Source organism: Cyclopterus lumpus, chromosome 9, assembly GCF_009769545.1.
Source record: "Cyclopterus lumpus isolate fCycLum1 chromosome 9, fCycLum1.pri, whole genome shotgun sequence".
Taxonomy (NCBI): Eukaryota; Metazoa; Chordata; class Actinopteri; order Perciformes; family Cyclopteridae; genus Cyclopterus; species Cyclopterus lumpus.
Window position 1 is genome coordinate 22,337,569 of NC_046974.1, and position 16,366 is coordinate 22,353,934.

General features: G+C 41.3%; 2 protein-coding genes across 4 annotated transcripts; both read right to left on the bottom strand.

Annotated features, from left to right (window-relative positions):
* Positions 1-1,130: 1,130 nt before the first annotated feature.
* sprn2 (shadow of prion protein 2) lies at positions 1,131-1,661 on the bottom strand. Its single transcript, XM_034540930.1, has one exon. The coding sequence runs from the start codon at positions 1,659-1,661 to the stop codon at positions 1,131-1,133; it is 531 nt and encodes a 176-aa protein (XP_034396821.1).
* Positions 1,662-4,955: 3,294 nt separating this feature from the next.
* On the bottom strand, positions 4,956-15,691 carry rassf2b (Ras association domain family member 2b). 3 transcript variants are annotated; one of them, XM_034541248.1, is made up of 10 exons: positions 15,450-15,691; positions 10,374-10,447; positions 9,563-9,638; positions 9,218-9,372; positions 8,423-8,538; positions 7,517-7,659; positions 7,230-7,383; positions 7,005-7,126; positions 6,807-6,904; positions 4,956-6,661 (listed from the first exon to the last, which is right to left on the bottom strand). In XM_034541248.1, exons 2-10 carry the CDS (start codon positions 10,424-10,426, stop codon positions 6,592-6,594), a joined length of 987 nt encoding a protein of 328 aa, XP_034397139.1. In that variant the 5' UTR covers positions 10,427-10,447; positions 15,450-15,691; the 3' UTR covers positions 4,956-6,591. The 3 variants fall into 3 exon arrangements, with proteins under 3 accessions (XP_034397139.1, XP_034397137.1, XP_034397138.1); XM_034541246.1 differs by having other exon boundaries at positions 15,359-15,668; XM_034541247.1 differs by lacking the exon at positions 15,450-15,691 and adding an exon at positions 11,927-15,283.
* Positions 15,692-16,366: the final 675 nt, after the last annotated feature.

A 16,366-nucleotide genomic window follows, 5' to 3' on the forward strand; every position in this document is an offset into this window, starting at 1 on the left:
ATAAAACATCCGCAAAGCACAGCCCCTGGTTCTGTGTAAACAATATGAGTTCAGCAGCAGCTGCGGCCTCAAACTCACATTCGAACAAACAAGAGCGTGCATGTGCGTTTGAGGAGCGTTTGATTGTTGGACTCACCTGTCTGAACGTCATTCTGTGAGCCTTGTGCACCGCAAAATCCTCGTCAATCTGCAATCTGTTACAGCTTCCACCTCTCTGCTGCAGCTCCCGTTCAAAGCATGTCCCAGCCTCTGTCCCAGTATACCCAGTCCACTCTGCCTCTCGGTCCCAGTACAACCAGTCCACTCAGCCTCTCTGTCCTTGGTCCACTTGCTCTTTCAAATGCGTCACACAGTTCAGGATCCCGGAGTTGTCTCCTTTATCCTGCACCTGCTTTTCATTTGAGGACGTCAGCGTCCACGTCAGCTTAAAGGCTTGAAACTTCATTCTTAACATCGACTGCTTCTTCTCACAGTAACGTGGAGACAATTAAATCCAACACATGTTTGTTCTAAGCACATTTTTTACATTATTTTACATAAAAGTCTACAAAATGGCATAAAACATGTACTTTAATTAGGTCAAGTGTACATAAACAAGCAAAGTACTGGAACGAAATGACACTTGAATACACTGTTCAACATTCAGAGTTAGAAAACAGTCTAAAATATGAACGTACAATAAAATATATTGAGAAATAGCATTATCATAGCTGCTCTTTAACTCTTGTCTTTTCATAACTTCTTGAGGTAGACTGAACCTAATCACATATATATATATATATATATATATATATATATATATATATATATATATATATATATATATATATATATATATATATATATATATATATATATATAAAAAGACTAGCCCCTTTAAAAGACGAAACGACATATTTCACCAAGAGGTGATTTGTTCACCAGAGCAGCTGCGGACTAAAGTCTGGTGTCTTACCGACACGTTGTGGAGGTCACACGGGTCAAATCCCTCCCCTGTCCTCATAGGTCATATTTTAGGTCTCACTGGACTGTTTTCTGTCCGGTTGATGGTTGTTGTTTTGGGATTTTTAAAGTCAGGGCCTGTATGTGTGTGTGTGTGTGCGTTTCTTGGGGGGATGTCATCTCCAGCTCTACATGGCTGCCACCCAGTGGCCCATCAACAGGGACACCAGGGAACCGATGATGACGATGATGCTGTTGTAGATGGGGCCGCTGGACGCTCCGGTGTAGTACTCCATATCTCCAGAGCCCTCTTGGTCGTAGCCGGGCCTGGGGCCGTAGCCCCCCCGCGGGTAGCCATAACCACCTCCGTATCCACCTCCGTATCCTCCTCCGTATCCTCCCCCATATCCTCCTCCATACCCCCCTCCGTATCCTCCACCGTACCCGGGGCGGCTCAGGGCAGACCCGATTACTGCTCCTCCTATGGCTCCCGCTGCAGCTGCCCCAGCGATTTTCCCTGCACTGGAGCCCCCGCTCTGGACCGGCCTGTAACCCTGGCCCCGCCCGAAGCCTCCGCCCCGCCCAAAGCCTCCGCCCCGGCCGAAGCCACCGCCTCCGAAGCCTCCGCGGCCACGGAGGGCCTCAGAACCCGGTAAGAGCGTGACGAGGAGGAGCAGGCAGAGAGCTGCTGTGAGGGGGGCTTTCTGCAGGCCAGACATTTTTTAATTTTATTTGTTTAACCTGTAACAATAAAATACATCAAACATTGTGAATTTGTTACGTTTCTGTAATCTGGCATTATTTACTCAATAAAAGTAGCAACACCACAGTACATCGATACTCTATTACTCGTATTAATAACTCATTTATAGAGCTTTTGTCAAGCAAGATGTTTTTCAGAATTTTTTTAATAAAATAATAACAGGACACAAGCAGCATTAAAATGGGTGTAGGAGGTAGAAAACAATAATAATTATAAAAAAGAAATGAAATAAATCATAGATAAAAAATGTTAAATACTAGTATGTAAACTATCAGCAAAATATACTTAAAGTATCACTGCAAGAGTTCAAAACAAGGATTTAAATTATATAAGATTGTAAAGCCCTATGAGCCAAATTTGTGATTGATATATACAAAATAAACTGAATAATATAAATAATAATAAAATGGTGATATTGTTTACAAATGTATGGACCCTTGAGTAGGTTCATCTGGGGAAATACTTCATAGTTTTAGAAGTTGATCACATACTTTGAACGTGAAGTCTCGACTTTCAAAGAGTCGTGTCGCTGTCGAATCATCGTCCTGGAGTAACAAGTACAATGTTTTGCCTCACAAATAGTCGCGCGCATGTTCTCGGTAACACTGTGGCACGTGACCGGGGAGATGTTCCCGTTCCTTCAACCCTGCTGCGCGTTATTTTTATTTTGTCAGGACGGATCACGGCTCCTAATCCAGCTTTGGGGAAACACGTCTGTACACAATGCGGCGTCACTGCCGGCGACGCGATTTAACACGTGCGGCTGACGTGGGGTCAGATCTATAACTCTATAACTCCCCTTTCATCATCAGATCTGACCCGAGATCTGCGGACAAGACGCGCTGCGTCAATGATCCCCGATGCGTGGCGTAAACAGAGGGAACAAGACACAGCTTCAGGAGGAGACGGATAAAGAACTATTTGAATCAAATAAATAGATAGAAATGAAGGACATTATGGCATTAAAAAGCTATATATATATATATATATATATATATATATATATATATATATATATACACACAATATATGCATTACAATGCTAATATATATCAGAAAATTGTGCAAATATTTGTGCAGAAGAAATCCAGCAAACTCAAGCAGCCATTATGTATACAGTATAGTGTAAGTACATACAACACGTATAACAGTGTTATATATTATGGAATATGTGTGCAGAATAATAAACACACATTATACAGTAATGATAAAGTACTATGAAATGGTGGAAAGTAACTATAGTAAGCACATGCACTTTATACTTACGTTTCACCATATTTCAGACGTAAATATTGTACTCATAACTTCACTACATTTATTTAACAGCTATACTAGTTACTTTTCTGATTGATGTAGAAAATATGAAAATACAAACGGAACGTGTGATCAGTTTGTAAAATATGATGCATGACTGCAGATTAAAGTGTCCAACGGTGTGAAGCAGTTGAACATGGCCCCGCTCCAACCCTAAGGTGCTGCATATGTATTCTAACATGGTGCTCTACAATGAGATTACTCCTTCCACCGCTGAGCAGCATGACATCATTTGCTCCGCCGTCAACAAACAGTGCGTGGACTAATCTGTGTCCTCTGAAAAGATGAGTTGAGCTATAATTACATGAGGTCACTCAGTCTGACAATAATCCAGTGACTCCCACATTAAAGCTGCAGCAGCACCGACGATGGAACATTTCAGCCCTCTGGTTTACCAGCGTACGAGTAGTACTAAAGTAGGCCCCAAATGTTGTGCAGCAATGAAATAAAACAAACAAAAACAATTAACTCGCAAAAGCAGCAGAGGAAACCAAACAGTGGTGGGAGAGGTACTCAGATCTGAAGTAAAAATGTTACTTTGGTAAAAGTACTGAATTATTATCACCAGAATGAAGCGAAAGTATCTAAAGTCAAAATACTTCCGGCTTAGAATGGCTCCTTTCAAACATCATATACTATGAGATAGTATCAATAATGGATACATGCAAAGCGTTACATTATTATAGTTTGTCAACGTGGAGCCATGTTTTGATACTTTGTGTACTATTGGGGAGATTTGTAGTAGGTATTTCAAATGGTAACTGTAAAAGTGTCAAATAAATGTAGTGGAGTAAACAGCATGAAACAAGTGTTTAAGTACAATACTTAGTACCATTCTACCACTGTAAAGTGTTGAAACCAGCTCAACTCAAATATCAAAAAAGTCCAAACAAAAGCGAACACTCACCTGTTGACTGGCTGTGATGGACACAAAGCTGATGATGATGATGATGATGAACCTCTTCGCAGGCTGCTCAGACTCTTCCAACAGGGAGAAGTGCGTTTCAGGGCTGTTACCCTCCAGACAATCTCCATCAGCTGGAGTGGATCACCGTATCAAACCTGCTCATTGGCTGGGTGGCAGTAAGCTGCTGTAGCGCCGACATCACACATAAATACATGTGTGTGTGTGTGTGTGTGTGTGTGTGTACATTAGTGTCCTACATTTGGTCTGAATTATCTAACCACTTAGTGAATAAACCAGAACACTTAACGAACCAGAACACTTAACAAACTCTCATGCAGCTTTGACTACATATATATATATATATATATATATATATATATATATATATATATATACACATATATATATATACATATATATATATATATATGTGTATATATATACATATATGTTTGTAAATATATATGTGTATATATATATATATGTGTGTATATATACACACATATATATGTGTATATATATGTATATATACATACATATATGTGTGTAAATATATATGTGTATATATACACACATATATATGTGTATATATAGACATATATATACACATATATATGTGTGTATATACACACACATATATATATATATATACACATATATATTTACAAACATATATGTATATATATACACATATATATATATATACACATATATATATATATATATATATATATACATATATATACACACATATATATATATATATATATATACACACACACATATATGAGATAGTATCACTAATGGATACATGCAAAGCGTTAAATTATTATTATTTGTCAACGTGGAAACATGTTTTGATACTTTGTGTACTATTGGGGAGATTTGTAGTAGGTATTTCAAATGGTAACTGTAAAAGTGTCAAATAAATGTAGTGGAGATGGATATATATATATATATATATATATATATATATATATATATATATATATATACACGTATACATACACACACACACACACACACACGTCAGGATGACTTTTTATTAAATAACAATCATGGTACGAAAAAAAACTACATTTTGCAAGTCGTGGCATGAGTTCACAACATTTTTAAAGATCATCATATTTGTAAAAGACAATACAAAAAAGCAGGCAAGTCTTTAAAATAGTCACACCAAAAAATATACAACATGCACACTCTCACACTTTGCACTGTACGGCGAGATGTTAGAACAACCATGTTGGGCGACATCGAGCAAACCAAAAGCAACGAGCTGTACACGTGGAGGCAAACTATCCTGCTTTGAATAATGCTCATTCATACTTTTACAACATTCGTCTGAGAGATGGTCGGCATGATTCACACTCTTGTGGGATTTCACTTGCGTTGTTCTGTGTAATGTAAACAAATTACAAATAAAATAGCCAGCCCAAACGCCTACCAGGAGTCATCATGTGAAGAATGATGTTGAAAATAGTTAAGGCAGGAATGCAAAGAGTCTTCTTTCAGGGTGGAATTTCTTTCCTTAAAAAAAGGAGTAGTTTTGGTGTGTGTGTGTGGTCGTGGGGGCTCTTTTTATTTCTTAAAGAACGTTTGATGAGTGGATTAATACCAGAAAGCAAATAAGAAGCTATCACGAGCAGCCGGTTAGCTTAGCTTAGCACAAAGACTGGTAGCAGCTAGCTAGCCGTGCCGTGTCTGAAGATGACAACATCTGCCCACCAGCATCTCCGAAGCTCAACACTTTATTTGTTTAGTCTTGCACACAAAAACAACAAAGTGTAACACAGCTCACTTTGTTTGTTTTTTTGGAAGAGATTGAAACAAATGAGATATAGAACATATCAATATGTGAGCTTTAGTGGTGCCGGTGGGCTGACTTGCTAGCTGTTACCAGTCTTTGTGCTTGTGCTGAGCTAACCAGCTGCTGTTATGCAAAATACACTACAAAACATCTAACTCCCGGCGGGAAAACGCTTTCCCAAAATGTCAAACATATTTCTTCAACCTCAGCGGTTGCGCCCATCCAACCACCGACGGTCACAACATAAACAGATTATCTGCTCGGGCGACCGTTGATAATCCCCCGCGGGGAATTTCTCGATCAAGATCAAATTATGGGAGTCGATAACATTCCTTTAAATTACAATATAATTTAAAAAAAATAATTCTCAAACAGAGAGGAACATAAAAGGCACGCAAGCCTTTCAGAGCATGACTGTGGTCTGGCGTTGTGCTATTGTACTTCCGTATTACTTCAAAACACAGGATCGAAGCGTGTGCCTTTGTGCTGGGAGAAACCTTTTAACAGGCACTTGATTAGAGTAATATCACATGACGTCTGTGCTTTGTGGGCTCATTCTGCATTGGGAGGTGTTTCTGTGTGCGATGACTAAGCGATACGACTGGGTCTGAAGACTACTGCTGAGATGGTTCCCACTTAACATGCAAACAATACAGCATGTCAAAGTTTGGTCTACAGGGTTAATCGTTCGGATGATTTAAAAAAAAGAAGAAAAAAACGTAAAAAGGCTCCATTGTTCAGGAGGAGCCGGATCATCGCTGACACACATACATCGGGGTACTTGTTGGCTGATCCTCGGTCACGGCTCAGTCACAGCCGAGCGGAGGGTGTGGTGCTTTTAACAGTCCAGCGGGTGGATCACATACACGTCGCCCCCTCTGGAAGACAGCTGAGCTGCTTCTCAATTATACAGCGCAGGTACGTATATCTGCAAGTGCAAGCACACAAATGCAGATGGGGAAAAAATGAATTAATGTGTGTAACAGCTGATGAGCATGTAGAAGACTTCGGCCATAAGAAAAGAGACCCAAGACGGTTCCGTGGACAATATAAAGTACCACTATTCCTTGTACCTTCTCCTGAGCTTCAGCACCTCTCTGTCCTCCTCCTCTATCAGTTTGGTGATGAAACTCCGCAGGACGGGCATTTCAAACTTGATATACTGCGCCACCTGGTGGGAGGGAGGAGAAAAGAGCACAGACATGAGGTAAATCAGAGGATACAGGAGACACAGAAGAGAGGAGTAAGACACGTTCATGCCTCAGTCTTACATCATACGTGACTTCTTCTACGAGGTCTTCCTCCATGAGGAACACTTTGCAGACCTGCTCACACGGGCCCTGCATCACTCTCAGCACCAGCGGGTAGTCACTCCGCTTCAGTTTCACGCGCTCTGAAAACATCCACAAAAGGTATTGATTAACAGACAGTGGGGTTTTCCTTCATTGACATTTCTCCCCCGCCACAGAAATAAAGACGGAATAATTCCCACTCACCTCCACTTGCATGGACGAGGTAGAGCGCAAAATCGTCTGGGCTGTTTTCGATTTTAAATTTGTTGAGGAGAACCCGGAGCACCTGTGGTGTCCTCATGCAGCTGTTGATCCGGACATTAGTGACCGAGCCGAAAGACGGGGTAAACACGGACGTCTGAGAAAATCAAAAACATGACTTTGTTTGCGTGTACAGGTTTTACAGGCATCATGACTGCCGTAGCCAGCGTGCGTTTAAAAAGTACCACGCAAACTCTCAGGACATGGTTCGCAGGCTTTTCAGGCATCACCTTGTGGTTGTAGAAGTGTCCGTTGATGGAGAAGCGATGGCGTCGGATTTTCCTCTGGTCGCTCGGTGACCGCCGCTGGCCCCGTCTCAAGACGCCGGCATCGCTCTTCGTCCTGAGCAGCTGAGCGGAGCTCTCACTGTCCTCTGTCCACACAATAAATCATAACTTCAGTTATTGTTCAGAATCTTAAACATGAAGACACACAGTTACTTTTAATCTATCTATCGATAAATTAAGTTGTTTCTGTGTCTGATTTGAGTAAAAGTACATAAGTATTGCCATCAAAATACCTTTATAGTACCAAAAGTAAAGGCAGGTAGGTAATTTTCAGAATTGAAATATTATGATGCATTAATGTGTTCATCACTTTAATCTTGCATCTGGTAAAAGTGGGGCTGATTTGAATTACTTTTTATACTTATGATATTTTATAGATTAATGTTTATTTTGTATTAATGATCCAAATCTGAAAAGTAGCTAGTAACTGATAAAGAGATCAATGTAAACCTTAAATTTGTACTTAAGTACATTACTTAAGTAAATGTAACTTTCTACCACTGAAGAGAAAAAAGTAATTATTGTGTAACAGGATGAAGCAAACATGGGAGCGTGGCACTCACTTCTTATTCCATCTCATCTCGCCGTTGTCATATGCAAACCTCTGACAGCGATGGCATGTTTATACAAAGCAGCTGAGGGTTGATTAGAGATTTGGTCGTGTTTTAAATTTGTTTTAATTTGATCTCAATCCCTTAATGCAACGTTTCTTTTTTTTTGCCCTGGGAACTGATGAGCCAACACAAACAAAAGGAGTGAAAATGTATGACGTAACGATTCCGCTGTTTTTGGCATCGATGTATGCTGCTGTTCACTCGATCCTCGTTACAGCCGAGGGGAGCGACTGACCTTCGGCCTGCTCTTCCATCACATCGGCGTCCTCTGGTTGGCTGTCAGGCGGTGTCACTTCCACGGTGGGCGGGCTCTGCTGTGTCGTCTGTTGACCTTCTGTGCCGTTTGGGGAACTTTAAAAAAAGAAAAGAAAAAAAGACAGACTGTAAAGACACACCCAAAAATATTTTGTTCACCACTGAAACACCATGTACGTCACATCTCCGTTGGTTAGTTTCAGCTTGTGGCGGCTGTTCCTCTTTGTTGATGCAGTTTTTCGGGGATACGTGAGAGTATTTCCTTTGATATGTAAAGTAGTTTCGCTATATCTTGGGATTGAAGCATCAGCAATAACTGCGTTTGAGTGTGTTGTTTCAAAACTCTGAGTATCGAAACCTGATAGCCTGAACTCTTTAAGCTGCTGACTGGTATCCAACCTGAGGAAAGGCAACTTTAAGCTGTGGTTTGGAAGGCAAATTAGACACCATAAAGTTAACGTCCTCTTTAATGAAGTGTTGATGTTATTTTGTCCCCAAATGTCGGCTGCATGTCCGCAATATCTTTTGTTTGTGGAACAAGAATAGCCTCGCTGATGAATGGGATTACAGAGCTAAAAAAGGAGTTTCAAGCCTATTGACACAAATTGATCTGCTAGGGGCTAAATCCAGCAGTGTGTCCTTGGACCATTGCCAATAGGATTTATCAAACTTCCTTTTTTCATCAGCTACCTCGACATAATCTATATCGGCCCCCTGCTGCTCTATCACCATTTCCGGTCAGCGGGGTGTAACTGGATCCGTCTGGACCTCTTACCCCTCCTGGCTGTCCAGATTGCAACCCGAGTGCCAGGACGTGGAGGAGGGGGGCGGTCGGATTCGCTCGTGGTCATCCTGCATCTGAAGCCTGATTGGTCGCCGCAGACCCCAAAAGATATTCAGCAAGCCCTCGACAATCAACTCCCCCTCTTCCTGTTGGGAGAGAGGAGCTTTGGTCAATAAATAAATAAATATATATACACACACACACACACACACAAACACACACACAGTAGACTGTTGTTACCCCTCTGGGATACACCACACAGGGATTATTATTATGCTTCTGTTCAAAACCCATTAAAAGAAGAGTAGTCTCTCACACACATATATATACACACACCTCTCTGTGTCTGAGCTGTAGATTCTGTCCTTCATAGTAGAAGTTGTACGTCTTCAGATGCGAGAGGACTGTTGCCCTGGAGACAGAGATGTTGAATCACTGAGGAGGAAATGCTGAAGCAGCATGCCACTGATTTCACACATTTTGTAGCCCACGTAAATATATGTATGTGTATCATGTATACTCCATTCTACAAAGTGTTGTATGTGGTTTGATTGATTTCCTGCTGTCAAACTAGCCTTTGAAAAGTATGCTTGAAGAAAGTAACAGTGTTTGAAATGGGTTCAAGAATCCCGACTATCCAATAATAATAATAATAATATTAATAATAATAATAACTGTCTTTTTGTTGCTGATGAGATTTTCAGACAGAGGACACGGTATCTTTAGAACAGGACTAAATCAAATCTTTTCAAATGTTCTCTTTTGGGTTTTTTTGTAGCGAGCCAATAAACTTGCGTATACTCAAGTCAAGTACTTAAAGGTTTTCTACACAGTATTCAGAGCATAACTATTGACTCTACACGGCTCTCAACATGGCGACGGCTCACAGCTAACGTTGGTAACGGCACTAACAGTGCGGCCATTAGCTAGCTAGCTGTGTGCGACGAAGTGACACGCAAAACTACATTAATGCTCTGAATATTGTATGAGAACCTTTAAATAGATCAATAAATGCATGTTGGCTTAGAAAATGGTTTCCAGAAAGACTGTGTATACTTTAACATATCAAAAGGTCAATAAAGAGGTCAATATACAGTTCCATGCAAGTGTTTGTACAAGAGAAACAGCAAGGGTTTTCAGTCCTTACTTCCTGATGAACTTGTTCTCTCCGATCTGAACCCCGTACTCTGGATCATCCATTCTCAGTAAGCATGAGAGGAGCTGAGAGACAAAGAGGCAACACAGAGAGTTGATACAGCTTCTCCCTCCGTCTCATGACTCCTCATGACCAGCAGACTGGAGAGGAGGAGGTGAGGAGAGGGATGGCAGGAAGAGGAGGAGGTAAAGCCCCACACAGTAAACAATGATAACAGCAGATTCTATCTAGTTTCCCGTCGATGCATTTTCGTTAAAGAGAGAGATCAACATCATAGTTAACCGTTAAACCGCCGCCACGCAGTCACAACATCTGGTGTATGATGGAGGGAGACAGCTGCTCTCTTCCTCCCCTTTCCTACATTATAGCGTTGCCTTCCTGGCCCCCTTTGGCGCTCTCCTCACGCCTCAAGTGTCTCTCCGCACACATGCAGCTGTTTAAAAAGAATGGCAGTCGGCCATCACCGCGGAGGGCTTCCCTTCCCTCCGGTCTTTGCCGATCGTTTGTGCATCTGTCCTCGCGTCTGAAGAACGTGCTTCATAGTTTATCGCTAACTATTTAAAAAAACAAACTTCTGTCTCAACATTTTATGTCCTGCAATGAATCTTGTTTTCTCACTTTTTCTGTATTTCACACACAAAGAGAGACGGTTGTAAAGGATGTGTTGTCTAGTTTAGCTCAGGAACTTTTTTTTTAATGTAGGCATTTGTATTTTTTAGATTTTAACTACAACCTGTGGATGGAAATGTCAGCGTGTCACCACTTTGGTCCAGACTGAAATATCTAAAGGAAATATTGAATGGATTGCCATTAAGTGAATGTGAAAGGTGAATCCTACTGACTTTCATCTGTTGCCAACATGTGGTTGACATTTTTCAGATTTGAGTGAAATATCTCGACAACTGCTTGATGGATTGCAGATACTTGTCGTGTTAATGACGTTGCCGATCCTGACTTTTCCTCTAAAGATTTCACGTTCTCCAGTAAAACATCTCAACAACAGCTGGACGGACGGACTGGCACAAAATTCTGTCGAGATATTCATGGGCCCCTGACAATACATCCAAATACATGTTTCTGATCTGCAGAAAACCTTTGGTTTATGACCAGATACCTGCAAACACTGATAACAGTCCAATCAGTCTTAATAGCTTAATGCTAATCAGCGAATGTTAGCAGGCTGCTAAATATTACCCGCTAAAACATCTGCTTGTTGGAATCATTGTTAGCATTCAGTTTTACAGTTAAGAGTCTTAAGTGTTGTTTGCGTATCTTTTGTGAAGTGAATTTTTCCTTTCATTTCCATACGGTATTAACGTTAATCTGCAGACTTTTCAAACTGTGTATGCCATGTAATCCACCACAGTGAACATCCAGTCTGCGTTCATCTTTCAATATTATATTAATGTTGGTTCAAGAGCAGAGCACATTCAGCGCCTCTGGAACATACAAACGAACACACGTATGAGCACAGACACGTTTATACCACATGACTTAAAGTCATGTGGTATAAACGTCGGTTACAAGACTACAAGTGATCTTACCGTAGTGAAGACTGTGATCTGAGAAGTGGGGGCTTTTAAAAGGAAGAGCTCCTCTTCCGTTAAAAATCACTTCCTCCTTTGCTCAGTCAGTCACACAGGAAACTGACACTGGCCCCGGCACGGCCTGAAACTTCCTCAATTCAAACATCACGGCTGTATTAACATGCACACCCAAACAATAGCTCGCACACACACACCAACTTTTTTCCCCTCTCTTTCCTCGTCAAGATCAGACACATAACTAAACATTGTATTGTCAACAAAGATATTCACAATCTAAGAAGCAGCGTAATGTAGCAGCTTTAAACACACAGCGCTGATAAATAAACTGAGCCTGTCAATCACTGAAATAAATGTGTTCAGTTATTGTATCCAAATTAAATATTAATCACCAATGAGCACAGCCCCGTGCCAGGGCCCATCAATATTTCAGCACCAGTATTAGCCCTGTCAAGCGCTCAAAAAGATCAACCATTCAGCTACATAATGGAAGCCATTAGTCTTTAATACGGCTGCGACCGTGCACTCATTGGCCGGTGGTGCCAGCGGTCGGAGACAGACGTGTGGCCAACTGTCAAACCAAGACAACGTTGTAATTGTGTCTCAACAATACCAACAGGAATTTTAAGTCAACGAGCTCGACAGCTAATCGACAGTTGACCCCAATGTTACCACAGGAAAATCGGACATCTGACCTTTAAAACTGCTGCTGGAGTATCAATCGCTATTGTGAACCCGGTTCAAGGTTTGACATAAGTTTGCACCAAACCAGGCTTGATTAGTGTGCAGTTTTTACTTTGTCCAAAGGCAAATGTTATGTTTTTCACCTTAAAACCGTAAGAGCTTTCTCAAAACCACATGCAATGTTTTGAAACATGTCAAGACAAGGTGCCAAAACGATATCAAAATATTTGTTTCGTCGCAACATCTCAAATGTTGGATGTTCTCCAAACATAAGCAGCTGTTCTAAAGGCAAAATATCATCAGGATCTATCTGTTGAAAACTAAAAAGAAGTGAGGTTGAAGGAACTTTGAGGAAAATGACGACAACTTTGAAGAGATACTGCTGTCATGAGCCAAAAGGCCTTCAAATAACAAAATGTTTATTGATGTTTTTTCAGTTAACTGTTGTATTTTCTGTATTACATCAAGGTGTAAATGATAAATCCTGTTGTTTATTTTGTTGGCCTGAAATAACTCAAATTTTAATATTTCCCGAGTATAAAAATGATAGAATCAACCTGAAAGAACGCAGGTTGTTGAAATGCGAAAGTTCACAGAAAAAAAAGAGCACACAACCTCATTGTCCTCGATGGCAACTACAGGCGCATCCCGTCCAAAAGGTAACTTAACTTAGGTAAAATATATCATATACTGTATCATAACCACGTAACTTATGTTTTGTCAGACGTCTTCTTACAAACCATTTTGCAAATGTTGCCTCAAATCACAAACATTCTTGCACTATTGATATGAAAATAAAATTTTGTGGAGCTTTCAGAAAGCAATACATTAGCCTTGACCTTTTGTACATCATGTTGAGTCTTCTCGAAGATCAAGCCTGGATAACTTTTGTTAATCACCTGGACGTTTAACCGAATTGGTTCCAAACCAGTGACAGCAATAACCAGAACACCTTGTTCACATGTAAATGGTTTCCGTGACATTTAAGACTGCAGAAAGCCGCCGTCTCCGCTTTTGGTGAAGCCAACAGCAGCATATGAATGCAGTCAGACTGACCCAGTCCTGTCTCAGATCAGGAAGCTCCTCTGCTCCAAATGTAGACATCATCGACTCCCTGAATCCCCCCGTGTCTCATTACAACATCAGCTAATATATTCAGCCTCCATCTTCCCCTCTGTCTTAGTAACTCCATTTATTTACTTTTTTTCTGATTAGGGAGTTCTTTCCTCTGTGCTGTCTGGACTGTTTTTATCATTCAGCTTTCTCCTTTAGTGATCCTCTTGTGAAGGACTAGAAGCCATATACCATGCTATTAAAACTCATGACCACAGCTTCCTGACTCCCCCCTCCCCTCCCCCTGTCTTTCATTGACACACAAGCATGCTTGTTTTCTGCCCTCTTGTCTCTGAACCTCCTCTGTCAAAGTCTTTGGCTGAAATGGACGATGAATAGCTTCAAACCTCCTCCAGTCCGCTTTCAAAACCACCACCACCCCTGCCTCAAGCCTCCACATTACTAAAGCTCTGCCTCACTATTGTCACCATTGTCATAGCAACACCGAAAACATCTGAGCTCCAGAAACCAAAAATAGTGTGTGTGTATGCATGTGTGTCGTGCTCCTCATTAGGCATACAGCACTGCGGTTGTCAAAAACAACGTTGCAAGAATCTAAATATGGCGACCAGATTCTCCAGATCAAACAGAAACTATTTGGGGCCCTTTGTTGACTGTAGAGCTCCAGCGATTAGTCTATCCACGTCAAAATCTTATCGGAAACCATCTTGATAATGGGCCAATCATTGTTCCTGTCATTTGGCCAAAATCTGCACCGTTTCAGCTATTTAAAGATGAATCAGTGCACAGTATTCTTAGTCTCCTACGACGGTGAACTGAAGACATCTGTGCTTTGAGCAGGTCGGTCAGACAAACAACCTCACGCTTACAGAGGTCACCATGGGCTCGTTGACTGCAGCCCTTGTTGGCTGGATACTTCATTAAATATGAAGAATACACTCAGTCGATAGTTCACCAGACCCACGTGCCTAAAGTGAATGCAGTACAATATAAAGTAAATAGTATAAACACACACTGTTCAGTTTAAGGTGCGTCGATTCAACTTCATGAAGATTTGAGGTGATTAAAGACTATGGTCCAGCCAGACGCAGGGAGACACACACTACCATTATAATTAAAGGCCTCTCTTAAAACGGCCTCAATCCCAAACTGAGCATCATCAGCTTAATGGAGGAGGTTTTAAGTGTACCTTCTTCCTTCATTCCCAGCAGGGCTGCTGTGGCATCAGTTAGCCAAGTGTAATAAATAAACTGGCAGCTTGAACCTACATTAACACATATTCACTTTATGTCTAAGCAGCCTTGTGTGTGTGTGCGTGTGTGTGCGTGCGTGGAGAGGAATCTCAACTATCTGCTCGTTACGTAACCTTTTATACTAACACGCCGCTGTATGCAGCACTCCCCTGCTAGAGACCAAATGTGGCTAAATAGGGCATTTGTGATCATCTTTCCGCTCAACATTTAACGTTAGGCTAGTGTAACGGCGCGTGCCTATTACCGCTGCATGGGATTCAAATACACCCCAAACGCGTCATATTCGAGGTTATTATTCCACAAACGTGTCGCCCGTGCTTTGGTGAAATGATTAAATGTCACTGTTGTGCATTTAATGTTGTCAAAACGTGTCTAAGTCTTCTTTACGTTACAAACAATCACGTAATGAAACTACACGTACGTCCACGTCCCACATTAACCCCACGAGCAGCCCGCTACAGCGACGCTTCGGTCTGGTTCCTGCCGACTTTTGGAGATCTATCTCGGCTCACCAAACCCGACGGACGCGGGCTCTCCGGTTGTCCTCTTCCGCCTCCTCCTGCTCCCGTCTTTCCTCTTCGTGCCCGTGGCGGCTGAACTAGTTATCCGTTAACGGTAAACTCCTCGGTCAACTCGCTCGCCCTCCCGCCGCTGGAAACAATCGCTGGGGCGCGTGCATCCAGGAGGAGGAGGAGGAGGAGGAGGAGGAGGAGAGCGCGAGAGGTCCATCTGCTGTGGTGGAGCTCGCGGAACAGCAGCGTCTGGGGGCCTCGCCGGGAGCCAATCAGAGCGCGACCCTCACGCCCCTTTGTTCGCGCTGCCTGCAGAGATGAATGAAAACGCCGAAACAATAGGAGAACAGAGCATGCGCACCGCATCAGTCCCTCATTAATATTCAGTGAAAAGAAAGCACCATTTACAAAATGTAAATAACACAACTGATTTTTAATTTTCCGATTTAAAATGTTGTCGACTCCGAAAATAACAATAAATAATATACACTGGTGACTATTGAGAGTAAAGCCACTTTTTTAAATTTGCGGTATCTTTCACGCAAAAAATATTTGCTGGTTCCAATTTTACAAATATAATTTGCTGCTCTTTTCTTTTTCATATATCGTGGTAAATAATTGTTTAGCTCCAGCTTAGTTGCATTTAACTAATGTAACACTGAAATTGAATATTCAACAGAAACCATGTAGCATGTGACTCAAGCTTTGGTAAAAAAAAAATTAAAAAGAACACTCACGGTATTGATAGTATCAGTAGTGCATATTCCCAAACAAAATTATATTTAAGTTTAAAAGGAAATGGGGGAATTTTCTGCTATGCTTGGATTGTAATCCATTTTAGATGCATGATAAATCTGCGCCTGTAATCTAATAACTTTACAATAATTTTAATCTATAACTTTTAGAGTTTTCATATT